The sequence below is a fragment of the Macaca thibetana genome, chromosome 2 (genome assembly GCF_024542745.1).
Source record: "Macaca thibetana thibetana isolate TM-01 chromosome 2, ASM2454274v1, whole genome shotgun sequence".
In the NCBI taxonomy this organism is placed as follows: Eukaryota; Metazoa; Chordata; class Mammalia; order Primates; family Cercopithecidae; genus Macaca; species Macaca thibetana.
Window position 1 is genome coordinate 17369400 of NC_065579.1, and position 15429 is coordinate 17384828.

Genomic DNA, 15429 nt, shown 5'->3' on the forward strand with positions numbered 1-15429 from the left:
GATAGTGCTTGTTATGTAATAGGTCCTCAATACATAATTTTTAGATGAATTATTAAAAGATGATTAATATCCCTATTTTCTAAGTCATTTAGTTTAGACCTTTTTTATGGTGACATAGGACAGAATATAGGAAGGGCCATATGGGAAGAGCTTTTGGTAGCTTTTCTTTGATGAGCTGAAAAACATGATTGCAAGGAGGAAATACAAAGGTTTTTGTTGTGTACAGCAAGGATCCCCCCACCCAGGCCACAGACCTGTACCAGTTGATGGCCTGTTAGGAATCGGGCCACACAGCAGGAGGTGAGTGGTAGGTGAGCAAGCATTACCACCTGAGCTCTGCCTCCCGTAAGATCAGCCTTGGCATTAGATTCTCATAGGAATGCAAACTCTATTGTGAACTGTGCATAAGAGGGATCTAGGTCTTGTGCTCCTTATGAGACTCTAATGCCCGATTTAAGGTAGAACAGTTTCCTCCTGAAACCATCTCCCCAACACCACCCCCCACATCTGTGGAAAAATTGTCTCCCATGAGCACTGGTCCCCTGGTGCCGAAAAAAGGCTGGGACTGCTGGTGCACAGAATCCCGACTTAGTAGACCCACATGGTCACTGACCAAAAAGAGACCGCAGAATCTGATCTAGCCTATGGAAATCAAAGATGGCTTGGCTAATCTTGGTCAGGAGAATATGCAACCTACAGATTCATTCATTCACATAATGAGTGAATATTTTGGATAATACTTCCAGATTCACAAGTATTCATAAAGATCTCAAAATGCTTTATAAACACCATATTACTGGTGGTAAGACCAGAAGTCATGTTTATAGAAAAAAGTAAGAGTTTGAAACAGGATCTTAGTTATTTTGACCTCTAGCTCAGCTCAGTGTTCTCTCTTCTGCCATTTTCCTTTTTACCAGCCTCTCCAAATGGAGCACCCTCTTTCACATATATTTAAGTGCCCACTGTCAATGCAATAAAGTATAATAGGTTAGAGTTCAGGCCCTGAATCTAAGTTTTGGTTTGAAACCTGGCCCTATCACCTAGTAGCTACATGAACTTAGGTAATTAACTTGCTGTGTTGCAAATTGTACAATGGACTTGACAAAAATAGAATTTATCTCACTGGGTTGTTATGAGATTTAAATGAGTTATTACATATGAAGTGTCTGGAAAATAGTAAGAGTTCAATAAATGTTAGCTCTGGTCATTATTATGTGCTAGGTTAGGTGTTGTGAAGGCAAAGAGGGAAAGTAAAAGTTGTGGTTTCTGTGCTTGTCGTTGGCTTCTCTTTACCGTAAAATCCAATCCATTCTTTACTTTCCTCTGCTTTGCTCTGCAAAAGGGCCAGACTCCTAAAAGCCATATTTTCCAGGCTCTTTTGCCAATTGGCTTCCTGCTAGGTTTGGTCACAAAGAGGTTCATATAAGATAGTGAGGTTGGGAGGTCAAGTGTCTCTCTCTACATGGGTAATGTTAAAGAAAACTAGAAGCAGACAGTAAAGTAGTAAAAACAGACTTTGTTCAGGAACTACTGCAATGAGGAAGAGAGACCTCAGTATAACCTGACTCACTTCTGAATACAGCATGGACAAGTAGGGATTCATAGCCAAGGGGCAGGTTGGGAGTCAGTGGGTGGAAAATGACTGAGAAAACATTAGGAATAAAAGGATACAGATTAGACATCTGACAAGATGCTTGCTGAAGGCAGGCTAGAAGGATGAAGAACTTGGTCAGACAAAGGGAGATATTGGGATGGGGGATTCTTTCCAAACTGACTAGCAAGATTCTTGCTACAAGAGGGCGATGCATTTATAGAAAGATAAATATCAAGGTGGAGACCTAGAGGACTTAGACTAAATGTTAGTCAAAAAGAGAATGTTTGTTAGTAGCACCACCAGCAAAAGTTGTCTCACTTCCTGTCTCCAAACAGAGCCTTTCTCCATGCTCTTAGATCCCACTTGGAAGCTTCAGTTTTCAGCCTTCCTACCAGCTTTCCGTGTAGGGAGTGAGGCCAATACAGGCTATAATAGAACAAGACGAAAGGACATATTCCTGATAATGGGTATTATTTAGTACCGGATTCAACTGTGCCTGAAGATTATATGTACGACTAGATTTTTAAATATACAAGCCTATAAAAAGACTCCCTTTTGCTTAAGCTTCTTTCGCTTGCCACTGTACAAGTCCTAATACAATGTCTACTAACCCCTGAGAAGAGTTTGAATTAATGTCACAATATAAAGCAATTTGAATTTTCATTGGATACTTGTCTCTGAAAGCCATGTTACTAGTATTTATTGTCCTGCTAGGATTAAGAGTATATGAAGATGAGAAAGATAATTATGGTGCTTCTCTTTGATAGCACAATAACTATTTTCAACAATGTTAAATTTTACTATACTTATTCTAAAATGTTTTCACTGGAGATCTGAGCATCTTCTCTTAGTTGATGTCTTAAAACTAAAGGACATCTCATCCACTTTAATACAAGGACATAGACTAAAACGCAAAGTGAAATATTTGGGAGGAAAGTTTATTTTTGATAAAGTAAATCCCAAGCCTCCAGTTCTTTAGGAAACCTTCCCAAGGCAGAATTTTTAGTGCCATGAAATTAACTGTCACTACTGCAGGACAATTGTTTCTTCTGCTATTTGCTTTCTTGGCTCTCTTGTTCTCCACTTGCTTATGATTACACAAATTTTTCTTCTGATAATGGATGAGCCTCCTCTCCCTTTCAACTTGCTCAATAAATGTCCAAAGTTCATTTGCTTTGGGGATTTTTAATCTTTCATGGTTGGTGACAGTAAATTTATAATCGTAATGCAAATATGTGTGTGTGTGCCTGTGTTGTGAATATGTGTGCGTGATTTGTCCTTACAATACATGCAGTGGCCTTTTAGTGTTATAATATATGGTCAGACTGTAGTTGCTATGGAAACAACCAAATTTCCCGACTTTTGAGGGCAGGGAGATGCAGCAGTGGCAACTGTGATCAGAGTAGTGTTATTGATGATAAAATCTAAGACTTTAAGGGATTTTTCTACTTTAGTGTTCAGTTCAGAGCAATCTGCTCTTTCCCTGTATCTCTCAAGAATACCCATCGGAACCAGGCTGAAGGCATACTAATGTTTATTATTATTATATTATTATTCTAGAGACAGGGTCTCGCTGTTGCACAGGCTGGTAAGCCGTGGTGTGCTCACAGCTCACTGCAGCCTCGACCTCATGGGCTCAAGTGATCCTCCCACTTCAGGCACATGCCACAACCACAGGCACGTGCCACCATGCCCAACTAATTTTTATGTTTATAGAGATAAGGTCTCACTGTATTGCCCAGGCTTGTAGCAAACTGCTGGCCTCAAGTGATTTTCTTATCTCGGCCCTCCAAAGCATTGGGATTACTGGTGTGAGTCACAGTGCCCAGCCTTATTGTTTTATATTCAGTTTATTGTGGATACTGGATGAGGGGCATATTGTAATTCTTGGTTATGTTTGGTATATAATTTTTATGTAGTATAAAATCATACTTTTTGATAACAGAACATATTTAGATCCAGACTAGTATGTACACAAGACAATGTTGCTTAAGTCAGCAAACTTATGCTTTCATTTGAAATGTGATACGTTGAGATTTCCTTTTCATTCAACTAATTAGCACAAGCTGATTAGTCAAATGAAGCACATTTAATACATTCTCTGATCAGAAGGAAACATTTTCTAGGACCCCCATGTCTACTGAGCAGCTTTTTTGTAGCTTCCTGTACAGCACTAGTAGTTTTGAATTGTTAAAGTTTGGAAAATGCACCAAATGAGAAGCTCATCTATCCGTGTTTATTCTATTTATACCACATGTCAGGGGTATTGGGAGAGGAATCATTGTCTTCATAGCTTAATGAGAGTGCTCTGTGCCCAGCAGTGTTAAGCTACATGGATATAACGATGGATAAGAAATGATTCCTGCTCCCAAGAACCTGCTTGACCACACAAGGAGAGAATATAGGTAGTGACTGCTCATTGCATGGGGAAAGCACAGGACGAAGGCCAACGAATGCAACCAAATACCAGTTATTCCTTTGAGTCCAACGAGATGGGCAGATGAAGCTGAAGGGGAGGAAAAAGTTGAGATGGGACCTGATGGAAGGGCAGGCCTGAGAAAGAAGGCAAGGCTATGTTTAGTGTCAGTAAACTTCACAGCTTATAAATAGACTGCATATAGTCTGTTGAAAGTGTCAAGTACCATAATAAAATAGAGAGTTAGATGCAAGCAAATGGTATAAGACATAGAAGAGACATGATGAAGTGGTTCAGGGACATTGAGTACATTGGCTCCACTGAGGAGGCACAAGGATCTAAAATATTTTAGGGGAGTTGTCAGGGCTGTAAATGATTGATTAGGAAATCCTGGCTTTTGTAGACACTAGATGACATTGAAGACAACATGGCTTCAACTTTAATGGTTTGAGGTCGAGGCAAAGGCCCTATAAATCGTGGTGAACAGTAAATTGTCCCCCACTTCCTAATGATAACAAGTTAGTAAATGCAGATGGAATTTGGTTGCAAATAAAACCAGCATGAGACAAACATGAAAGGCCCTGTGGAATTATAGCTGACATTTTGTGGTAGTGAGAACTTGTTGGCTCTTGTTTACCTCTTCCATAGCTCTTTCACTGGGTTTTTATCCCTGGGCTTTTTCCCTGAGTTATGTCGGGTCTAGCTTTTTCAAATGAGTATGAAAAAGAAGGTCTTTAAACCTATTTTGCTTATGAAATTGTATAACATGTGTAAATATGTCAGTTTTTTTTTTTGTTTGCCAATGGAGAGCTTTAAGTGAGTTATAGACAGTTTTATTCATACTGAAAAACTGGCCCGCCTTGATGTCCTAGCGATAATGACATGGTCTTTTCAGCTTCTCAATACTCAATAAAATTGTGAAGATGGATTTTAGCATTGTCAACTCTGAGGCTTTGTTTGGTAACACTGTGGGTAATGTGTATCTCAAAGTCAATGTACACTGATTGTGTCCAATGCAAGGCAGTCACAAAGTGAGATGTACATTTGGCATAGGTAGAATATACACATTGTGTGTGTACATGTGTATGTTTGCTTTCAAAATCAAGTAGTATTCTAAAATTGAACAGTCTTGTAATCTTTCTTTCTTTTTCAAAGGATCTTCTTAAAAAATGCTACTGTGCCAAGGCATCTTACCTCTTCCAGCAGGATAAATTCTATGATGTGAGCTATGACACAGGAGACAAGTCTATCCAATGTAGCAGAAGACCAGATGCATTCAAGTTCTGGATGACCTGGAAGGCCCTGGGTACATCAGGCCTTGAAGAGAGAGTTAATCGTGCTCTTGCTTTATCTAGGTACTAGCCTCTCTCTGTGTGTGTGTGTGTGTATATTCGTGACTGTCTATAAAGACCTAAGGAAAGTAATACTTCAAATGTGTTGCAAGTGCATATTTTCATTTGTGCATTCTTTATTTCATCCAATACACGTTTTCTCAATACCTACTACGTGTCAGGAATTATGAACAGAGCAGTCCTACCACCTCTTTCCAAGATCCTAGCCTACTGAGAGATACAAATGGCCCTCCTTTCTAGCAAGGTGAGGTAATAGAGTCTCCAATCCCAATCAGGAGGGCTCTCTAGTATGTTCTTGAGGAACACTAGCAGAGGCTCTTTGGAGGAAGTGACTTTCAACTGAGATCTAATGAAGAGAAGGTGATATCATTTGGCTCTGTGTCCCCACCCAGATCTCATCTTGAATTGTATTCCCATAATTCCCAGGGGTTGTAGGAGGGATCTGGTGGGAAATAATTTGAATTATGGGAGCTGTTTTCCCCATACTGCACTGTGATAATGAATAGGCCTCACAACATGGGATGGTTTTATCAGGGGTTTCTATTTTTGCATTCTTCATTTTCTCTTGCTGCCACCATGCAAGAAGTGTCTTTCGGCTTCCACCATGATTCTGAGGCCTCCCCAGCCATGTGGAACTGTAAGTCCAATTAAACTTTTTTCTTCCCAGTCTCGGGCACGTATTTATCAGCAGCATGAAAACTGACTAATACAGCAAATTAGTACCAGTAGAATGGGGTGCTACTGAAAAGATACCCAAAAATGTGGAAGTGACTTTGGAACTGGGTAACAGGCAGAGGTTGGAACAGTTTGGAGGGCTCAGAAGACAGGAAAATTTGGAACTTCCTAGAGACTTGTTGAATGGCTTCGACAAAAATGCTGATAGTGATATGAACAATAAGGTCCAGGCTGAGGTGATCTCAGATGGAGATGAGGAATTTGTTGGGAACTGGAGTAAAATTGACTTTTGTTATGTTTTAGCAAAGAGACTGGCGGCATTTTGCCCCTGTCCTAGAGATTTGTGGAACTTTGAACTTGAGAGAGATGATTTACAGTATCGGATGGAAGAAAGTTTTAAGCAGCAAAGCATTCAAGAGGTGACTTGGGTGCTATTAAAAGCATTGTTTTAAAAAGGAAACAGCATAAAAGTTCAAAAAATTTTCAGCCTGACGATGCAGTAGAAAAGAAACGCATTTTTTGAGGAGAAATTCAAGCTAGCTGCAGAAATTTACATAAGTAACTAGGAGCTGAACGATAGTCCTCAAGAAATGGGGAAAATGTCCCCAAGGCATGTCATAGTTCTTCATGGCAGCCCCTCCTATCACAGACCCAGAAGCCTAGGAGGAATAAATGGTTTCGTGGGCTGGGCCCAGGGTCCCCATGCTGTGTGCAGCCTACAGACTTGGTGCCCTGCATCCCAGCTGTTCCAGCCATTGCTAAAAGGGGCCCAAGTACAGCTCAGCTCATGGTTTCAGAGGGTGCAAGCGCCAAACCTTAGCAGCTTTCATGTGGTGTTGAGCCTGTGGGCACACCGAAGTCAAGAATTGAGGTTTGGGAACCTCCATTCTAGATTTCAGAAGAGGTATGGAAATGCCTGGATGCCCAGGCAAAAGTTTGCTGCAGGGGAGGGGGCCCTCACGGAGAACCTCTGCTAGGGCAGTTCAGAAGGGAAATGTGGGCTCCGAGCCTCCACACAGAGTCCCTACGGGGGCATTGCCCAGTGGAACTGTGAGACAAAGGCCACTGTCCTCCAGACCCCAGAATAGTAGTAGATCCACTGACAGCTTACACCGTGCGCCTGGAAAAGCCACAAACACTCGATGCCAGCATGTGAAAGCAGCCATGAGGGGTGCTATACCCTGCAAAACCACAGGGGTGGAGCTGCCAAAGACTATGGGAACCTATCTCTTGCATAAACATGACCTGGATATGAGACATAGAGTCAAAGGAGATCATTTTGGAACTTTAGAATTTGACTGCCCCGCTGGAATTCAGACTTGCACGGGCCCTGTAACCCCTTTGTTTTGGCCAATTTCTCCCATTTGGAATGGCTGTATTTACCTAATACCTGTATCCCCATTGTATCCGGGAAGTTACTAGCTTGCTCGACTTTACAGGTTCATAGGCAGAAGGGACTTGCCATGTCTCAGATGAAACTTTGGACTGTGGACTTTTGGGTTAATGCTGGAATGAGTTAAGACTTCAGGGGACTGGTGGGAAGGCATGATTGCTTTTGAAATGTGAGCACATGAGATTTGGAGGGGCCAGGGCCAGAATGACATGGTTTGGGCTGTGTCCCCACCCAAATCTCATCTTGAATTCTACTCCCATAATTCCCAGGTGTTGTGGGAGGGACCCAGTGGGAGATAATTTGAATCATGGGGGCAGTTTCCCCACACTGCTGTTGTGGTAGTACATACGTCTCACAAGCTCTTTGTCAGGGGTTTCTGCTTTTGCATCACTCTTTTCTCTTGCCACTGCCATGTAAGAAGTGCCTTTTGCCTCCCACCATGATTCTGAGGCCTCGCCAGCCTTGTGGAACTGTAAGTTCAATTAAACCGTTTCTTCCCAATCTCGGGTATGTCTATCAGTAGCGTGAAAACGGACTAAAACAGGGAGAAGAATGACCTGGGTGGAAAGAGCAGCAGGCCTAAACCTCTGGATGTGAGGTGATGCAGAAGTCTGGATGTGACAGTAAGGACCTGAAAAGCATATCTGTGAGTTTTGGTGGCAGCTTAAGTCTTAAAGGGAAAGGCAGTACGGAAGCACCATGTTTACTTGCCTTGTAGTAACATTAAGAAATAAAGCTGTTATCACACTTGTGAGAACATTAGAAAAGCTCGAGAGATAGGTGCCAGACATTGCTACTTGAATAGGACTGAACTGCTAAACTTAGATCAGTGGTGGACAGGCCATAGCCAAATTTAGTTTTACATGTATTTTGTTGGGCTTATACTGCTTAGGGTTAACTTCCATGGTGTTAAACATTCAAACATTTAAATATTTAAAATGCTTTTTTAAAAAAAATAGATTTCTCAAAAACCTGTATTTTTTGTTTTTCTCAAAGTTTAGAATGTTCTCAATCCCACATGGTAACAATTAGCTGAACATGATGATGCCCGACTCTGGAGAAACACAGTCCCTTATTACTTCTTACAGTTAAAAACAACAACAACAACAACAACAACAACAAATAAATCTAGCCTAATAGCATAGAGGTACAGACAACCTGGATTCAAGACCTAAGTCCTATGTGACTGGGGCAAGTTTCTTACTCTCTCTGCACCTCAGTTTCGTCCCAGGAAAATGATAATAGCACATATCTCAGTTACTGTAAAGGTTAAAGAAATGGATACATGTAGAACCCTTAGATCAATGCCTGCGATGTCCTACATGCTATTTAAGTCTTAGTTATTATTTACTTAACTGCTTGGCCAGTATAGACATTAGGCTTTGAACTCTGGTTTGGATAGTCTTTCCTTCTTTACTCCCTGTTAACATTTCACTTGGAAAATCATGAAGGACCTTCTTAGAGATTTAGAGCAATTTCTTCTTTCTATAGTGGGTATGGGTATTCTGAGCAACAAGCTGTCTGAAACCTAATGTCTTAAAACAACAATTGTTTTCCCCCTAGAGGTCTCAATGTTGGCTAGCATGACTTTATAGCATACCATAGTGGCTGGGGTGTTTGAGTCTACTCTCCACATGTCTTTCATATTCCTTGATCAGCATGCTAGCCAGCACATATTCTTGAGATGGCCATGACAGAAGGCCAAGAAGGCAAACCAATTATGTAAAAGCCCACTTTAAACTCCTGATTGCATTATACTCCCTTGGTCAAAGAAAATCATATGGCTAAGCCCAATGTGAAGAGGTGGGAAGTACCCTCTGGCTTTTAGCAGGAAGAATTGCGAAGTTACGTGGCAAAGGGCTTGGATATAAAGACAGGTAAAGAGATGGCTTTGGCATTTTCAGAAGACGTTTAGAAGTCAGTAATTCTGGTGATTATGGGTATGAAGTAGTTTGAAAAACCTGTGAAAGTTACATGAGGACTCTTGGTAGTAAGCGATGGAAACATTAACTCAAGGTATTATAAACAATGGTAATTTAAGGCTGTTAAGACTAGTGTAGTGATGACTTTTGGAAGGCTTAGTCTAGGTGCTTAAACAATATCAGCAGTCTTCAGTCTCTCTGCATCTTTCAGCTCTGCTTTCCTTCAGGTTGAGTTTATTCCTATGGGGGAAGGTGGCTGCAAAGAGTGTCAGATCTCTGTTCTTCCGGGTTCAAGATCAAAAGATAAAGTACTCCTCTCTCAACAATCTGAGGAAAGTTTAATTATTTGAGAGTGAGGTAAATATCCATCTCTGAATCAGTCATGGTTTCCAGGGCAATATGATGCTTTCAGTAGTAATGATGACTCACCTGCTCTCTCTTGGCACTGGGGAGTGTGTCAATTCCTTTTATAGAATGTGTACTGAGCCTAGATGACGAAGGTACCTTTGTCAGAGATAGGGTTAAAGTGCTTCTATTAGAAGTGGGGAGATAACCCAGTGGTGAGAAAACAAGACGGTCTATGGTCTACCATAAATTATTTATAGCTGCTCACTAAATTAGAAGTCCAGGAAGCTCTGTTCCCTTTTTGTGGATTTTCTTGCACTATTTAAATGGGGTAGAATCTCTGCATTATTTTGTCTAAGCTTTGAAATAATTCAATGGGAGGTGTTTTGAAATAAGGTTAGATATAAATATTTTACGATTGTATTTATTATAAAGTTAACATTCATCTCAGGGTGGAATTTAGTTTACGGTCTAAGAATACTTTCTAATTTTTGCAGAGAAATATCACAGGAGGATAAATGTTAACATTTCAATTCAACAAACACTTATTGTTTGTAAATGTTTGTCAAGTTGAATTGAATTAACATTTTAGTGAGCATTGCTGCAGACTCTGTGACCTATATTTAAATATTTGAAAAATAATCCCTCCTCTTTCCTGCTGTTACTTATAATAGTTTTTTTTGGCTTAACTTCCCACAGTCTTGATATCCAACAGTCTATTCCTGGGGTGGGCAAAAGTCTGCCTCCAATGCCAAGGAAAAGGGCAGAGTACTTTGAGGCATGTAATTTGGTATGAATGTGAAATTATAAACTTGAAGAGAATTTCTCTAGAGTAAGATTTGTAGTAAATTAGCAACAGAAGGGCTTTATTTTCATGATTTCTTTTCAAATTACAGATTCATTTGAATTTCTGCTTTTTAGGAAAAACAGAGTATTTTCTCAATTCTAGGGTCTCTTGCGTTTGCGCTTAAGCCTATATGCAGTGGTGTGGCCGTAAATTGGCTTTCAGAAGGAAAAGCAAGCGCCAGTTGTGTCTTCCAATTTTCATGGTGTAAATATTTCTGTCACAGCAAATTGCAAGCTACCAATGGTTGTAGTTTATGAATTTCCTGAATATTTAACAGTGGACTCTCAACCACTACAAACTAGCTCTAGAACACCACTGGTTCTGTGGGCCATAATCTTAACTGTTCCAGCCCATAATCTTAACTCTTCCAGTCTTCTAACCACGTGCATAATGTGAAGTAGCATAATCAATTCAAAAACTCTCAGGGTCAAGATATTTCCCATGAAGCTCACTGATGTCTGGCAACTGGCTTCAGAGTTTACCAAATCAAAAGCATTTCACCCATGGTTGGAAGGCTCCACCTGGAATAATTTCTAAGTCACAGTAACATTGTTTTGTTTCCAAGAGATGTAACTTCTTTCAGTAGATAACTCTAGCAAAGTAAAGCTGCATGTGATGATTGCATTAGTATTTGAGGAGCACGTTATTGGCAGGCTCTTATAGCTAAAATATCCACTTCCCTAGGCCCTAGGTCAGATCTCTAAAATACCAGAAAAGCTGTGCAACTCTTTTCCTTTGAATTCCATAGATTAATGTTTCTATATTCCTGAATCTAAATGGAGTTTAACTTTGAAGTTTTTATATTGACTAAGATTTAAGGACGATATTTTGATAGGCCAGTGATCACTTGCACTGATAAGATAGCCTTCTTCATCTTCCCCTGGGAAAGTAAGAGCAGACACTTTCAAGAGGACAATGATTCCAATTTCATGGGTTGTCAGAAATTTAGCAAGAAGGAAAAAAATTAGCGCCTAGGAGACCTCTAAGGCTTTTCCTAATTTCCATTTGACCCTGTCAACCCAATTGAAGAGATAACATTTCTCCCAGAAAATATTAATGGCTAATATGCTTTTTTTCTTTGGTTTGAAAATCAGCGACACTGAGAGCCTAAAGCAACATGTGATTATTGAGCATAATTGAAACTCAGGGGGCTCAGGTTTAAAACCAACACTATGGCAGAAAACCAGTAACTATATTTCTGATATCTGCCTAGGAAAGTAAAAAATGTTTTACTATACAAGGTTACCTGTTGCTGAGGGCACCTTCTAGGCCTTTGTGATGGCATTCAGGTTAAATGGATATCCACTAAAGGATAATTTTTCAAGCAGGCCTAGAAGAGTCATGTCTGTAAGTCTTTTCAACAACAACAAACAGCTCAGGAACTCCCACTCTGCTACTTTGTTTGGTCTCCCGAGTATCATTTATCTATTCCCTTGACACACAATCTCTGCAATCTCTCAGATGGAAATCACTTCATAGACTTGCATGGATACCGAGGGGTTCATTGTTTTCAATATGGAAAAGGTGAGCAGTTACACAATGGTGCTTTTGTGCCAGTGTATTTCTCTAGGTGATGGGAGGTACAGAGTCTAGAAAACTAGGGAACAGTCTTTGTTTTTATTTTTATCTTTATATTGGTGATCTTTTTAAAAGTTACAATTACAGTAGAATAGAGCACGTGGGTGTCTGTGATGAATTCCACAAGCCATGTGATATGTGCTGATATATGCAGAGCATACGGAAAGCAGATGGAAAAATCTCAGGAGTGCTGGGAGACTCAGTGCATCAGAAGAAATTTCAAATGGGAAGATGAGACTAGGAGAGAAACTTGGTCCAAAGTGGTCCAGGGAGGCGCTAAGTAGCTGCTGAAGAGGGGGACTGGAAAGGCTATTTTCAGAGAGAAAAGAATGTCTTGCAAAAAGACAAGAGAAATAAAAACAAAAAGCGGGGGACTTATATAACCAATCTGAGAACTGAGATTCTCTAATGTTAGAAGCATAGTTGTAAGTAAAGGAAAATTATTTTGTAGCAAGTTTATCATTATTGCATATGCCAAGATCAAGCCAGAATATTAATGTTATTACCACACAGTAGGATTGGTGAAACCTCTTGCTTATTTTTCTCTCTTCTATGCCAAGGTTAGTGGAAGGGACAAAGAGTTTTATGAAGTTATTATTGCTTTTCGAGTCTACTTACTTGAATGCCTTTTGACAGTAGTTTATGGTTTCGGTATTATGTCCCCAAACTGAACGTACCTTGTTTACTGGCTTCCACCATATAAGATTAGTTTATTAAATGTATTTTGTCTTTAGGCTGTTTTCATATATTGAAAACAAGAGTTGTGAGGAATAAATCGTCCCTAGAAACATAGGCAGAGGTGACTTCAAACATTTTGGCTTTCCTCCCAACAACTCATTTCATTTAAGCATTTATTTAAGAAGAGGATAGGGTACTTTATAGTAGAAACACTTCTAAACCAGCATTTATGAAAGTATGCTGTGGCCAGTAGACTTCCAAGAGATCTTAATAGATGATCTCTCAAAAAATGGTTCCATGGTTAAATAAGTTTGGGAGATGCTAACTGCTATATTATCCCTCTCTTGGAAATTCAAAGTACTCATTAGGACATTTAAAATTTTGAGAGGGCCTGTAATATAGAAGCATTGTTTTTTAAATTGTACTTTAAGTTCTAGGGTACATGTGCACAACGTGCAGGTTTGTTACATATGTAAACATGTGCCATGTTGGTGTACTGCACCCATTAACTCGTCATTTACATTAGATATATCTCCTAATGCTATCCCTCCCGCTTCCCCCCCTCCAATCCCACAACAGGCCCTGGTGTGTGGTGTTCCGCACCCTGTATCCAAGTGTTCTCATTATTCAATTCCCACCTATGAGTGAGAACATGCGGTTCCCCAACTATTAGTTTAGGGGAGGGTATGTGGCTCAGTCAACAAGTTATGGTGAAGACATCAATGTGTAAGATACTGTGAAGACTTCCGGGGAAAATATTCTTACCTAAATAGAGAGAACTTAAGTGCTTTTGCTATAGCCCCCTCCACTCTTGGGACACTGCTGTATAAGGATGGGACATATGGAGTTGTAGCAGCTGTCTTGTGAACATGAGAGGAAACCTCCCTAACACTGAGCATGGCTAGCTGAAATTATAGTAAATAACTGGTTCCTGATATTATTGAACAATCCAACCAGCTTGACAAATGGCCTTATGAATTAAGCCAAGTATACTTTTTTGTTCGAGAAGGGCTTATTCTGTCACCTAGACTGGAGTGCAGTGGTCCAATTATAGCTCACTGCAACCTCCACCTCCCAGGCTCAAGTGATCCTCCCACCTCAGCCTCCTACGTAGCTGGGACCACAGATGTACACCTCCACACCCAGCTAATTTTTGTATTCTTTGTAGAGATGGGGTTTCACCATGTTGCCCAGGCTGGTCTTGAACTCCTGGACTTAATCTGCCCACCTCAGCCTCCTGAAGTGCTAGGATTATAGGCATAAGCCACCATGCCTTGCCAAGTGTACTTCTAAGTGTAGACAAAAATCAATGTAATTGATATGCCTAGCAGTGTTCAAACTTATTTGATAGTAGGACTTTTTAAGTGGAAAACCTATTAAGATGGTATACCATGGAGCATAATTTGAGAATTCTGGTGTAAGACCTTTGTTATCATAGTTAATAGCTGCATCCCCTCTTGCCTCAAATCACCTCTTTTCAACTCAGCTGGAGTGTTACACTGGGTGTATCAGTCCATTCTCATGCTGCTAATAAAGACACCTGAGACTGGGCAATTTATAAAGAAAAAGAGGTTAATGGGCTCACAGTTCCACATGGCTGGGGAGTCCTCACAATCATGGTGGAAGGTGGAGGAGGAGCAAAGGCACGTCTTACATGGCAGCAGGTAAGAGACTTATTCACTATCATGAAAACAGCATGAGAAAACCCACCCCCATAATTCAATTACCTCCTACCAGGTCCCTCCCATGACCCATGGGGATTATGGGAGCTACAATTCAAGATGATGTTTGGGTGAGGGCACAGCCAAACCATATCCCTGGGCTTTACAGGCTCTGAGAGTGACTGCGATAGGCACATTACCCCAACACAAAGCCCAGATCTACACGGTTAGCAAAAAGTTTTAACCGAAATAATTCAGCTGTTTTAGGATGCCTTTCCCCCAAGAGCACCTTTAGCCAGTTTGACAGAAGCATTTTAAAATGATACTATGGTTAATACATGTAAGTTTTGTGTAGCCATAACTTGTTAGGGAAGGATTTTACCAATTTTATTGTATGTCTTTACATGCACGAGGAAATGGAGGCAGGCTCAGGAAGAGTTAGGAATTTGCCTAGATTCAAAGTTATTTAGCTGCACAATTAGAATCTCATAGTTATTCCCAAGATTTCTGGAGAAAGCTTTCTTCATAGCCTCAGTTCAGGATGAAATCATAGCATAACCTTTTGAGTTAACAGATTGCCAGTACATTTGTGCCTGAAAAGGTGAGAAAAAGGATGGTTCAACAAAGCTTTTCTCCTATAGGTAGGAAGTATATACATCTACTTGTTTTATACTTTTTAAGTTCTTTTCAAAAACTATACGAGAAACCACATGTATGAAACTTTCAAAAGATATAAAAAGCGAATGGAAAAGCCCCCACCCCCATTGCATTTTCTTTCCCCCTCCCTCAGCTAGACTAAATTTATGACGTATCCTTCCATATTTTGTTTGTGTATACATGTGGATTTTTAAAAAAATGTTTAAAAATTGAATCAAATATCCCTGTGTCTCAGAACCTCACTTTTATCTTTTACTAATTTATCATGATCATCCTGTGCTTTAATTGAAGTAGATAATTCATTTTAATAG

The 15429-nt window shown here is 40.2% G+C and overlaps 1 protein-coding gene across 1 annotated transcript in view; it reads left to right on the forward strand.

Annotated features, from left to right (window-relative positions):
* Positions 1-15429, forward strand: part of GADL1 (glutamate decarboxylase like 1) — a 167185-nt gene that overhangs the window by 86872 nt on the left and 64884 nt on the right. Inside the window, exon 12 of the mRNA XM_050777207.1 lies at positions 5166-5365. Within this exon, the coding sequence (XP_050633164.1) occupies positions 5166-5365 (200 nt within the window). The remainder of the gene's footprint in view (positions 1-5165; positions 5366-15429) is intronic.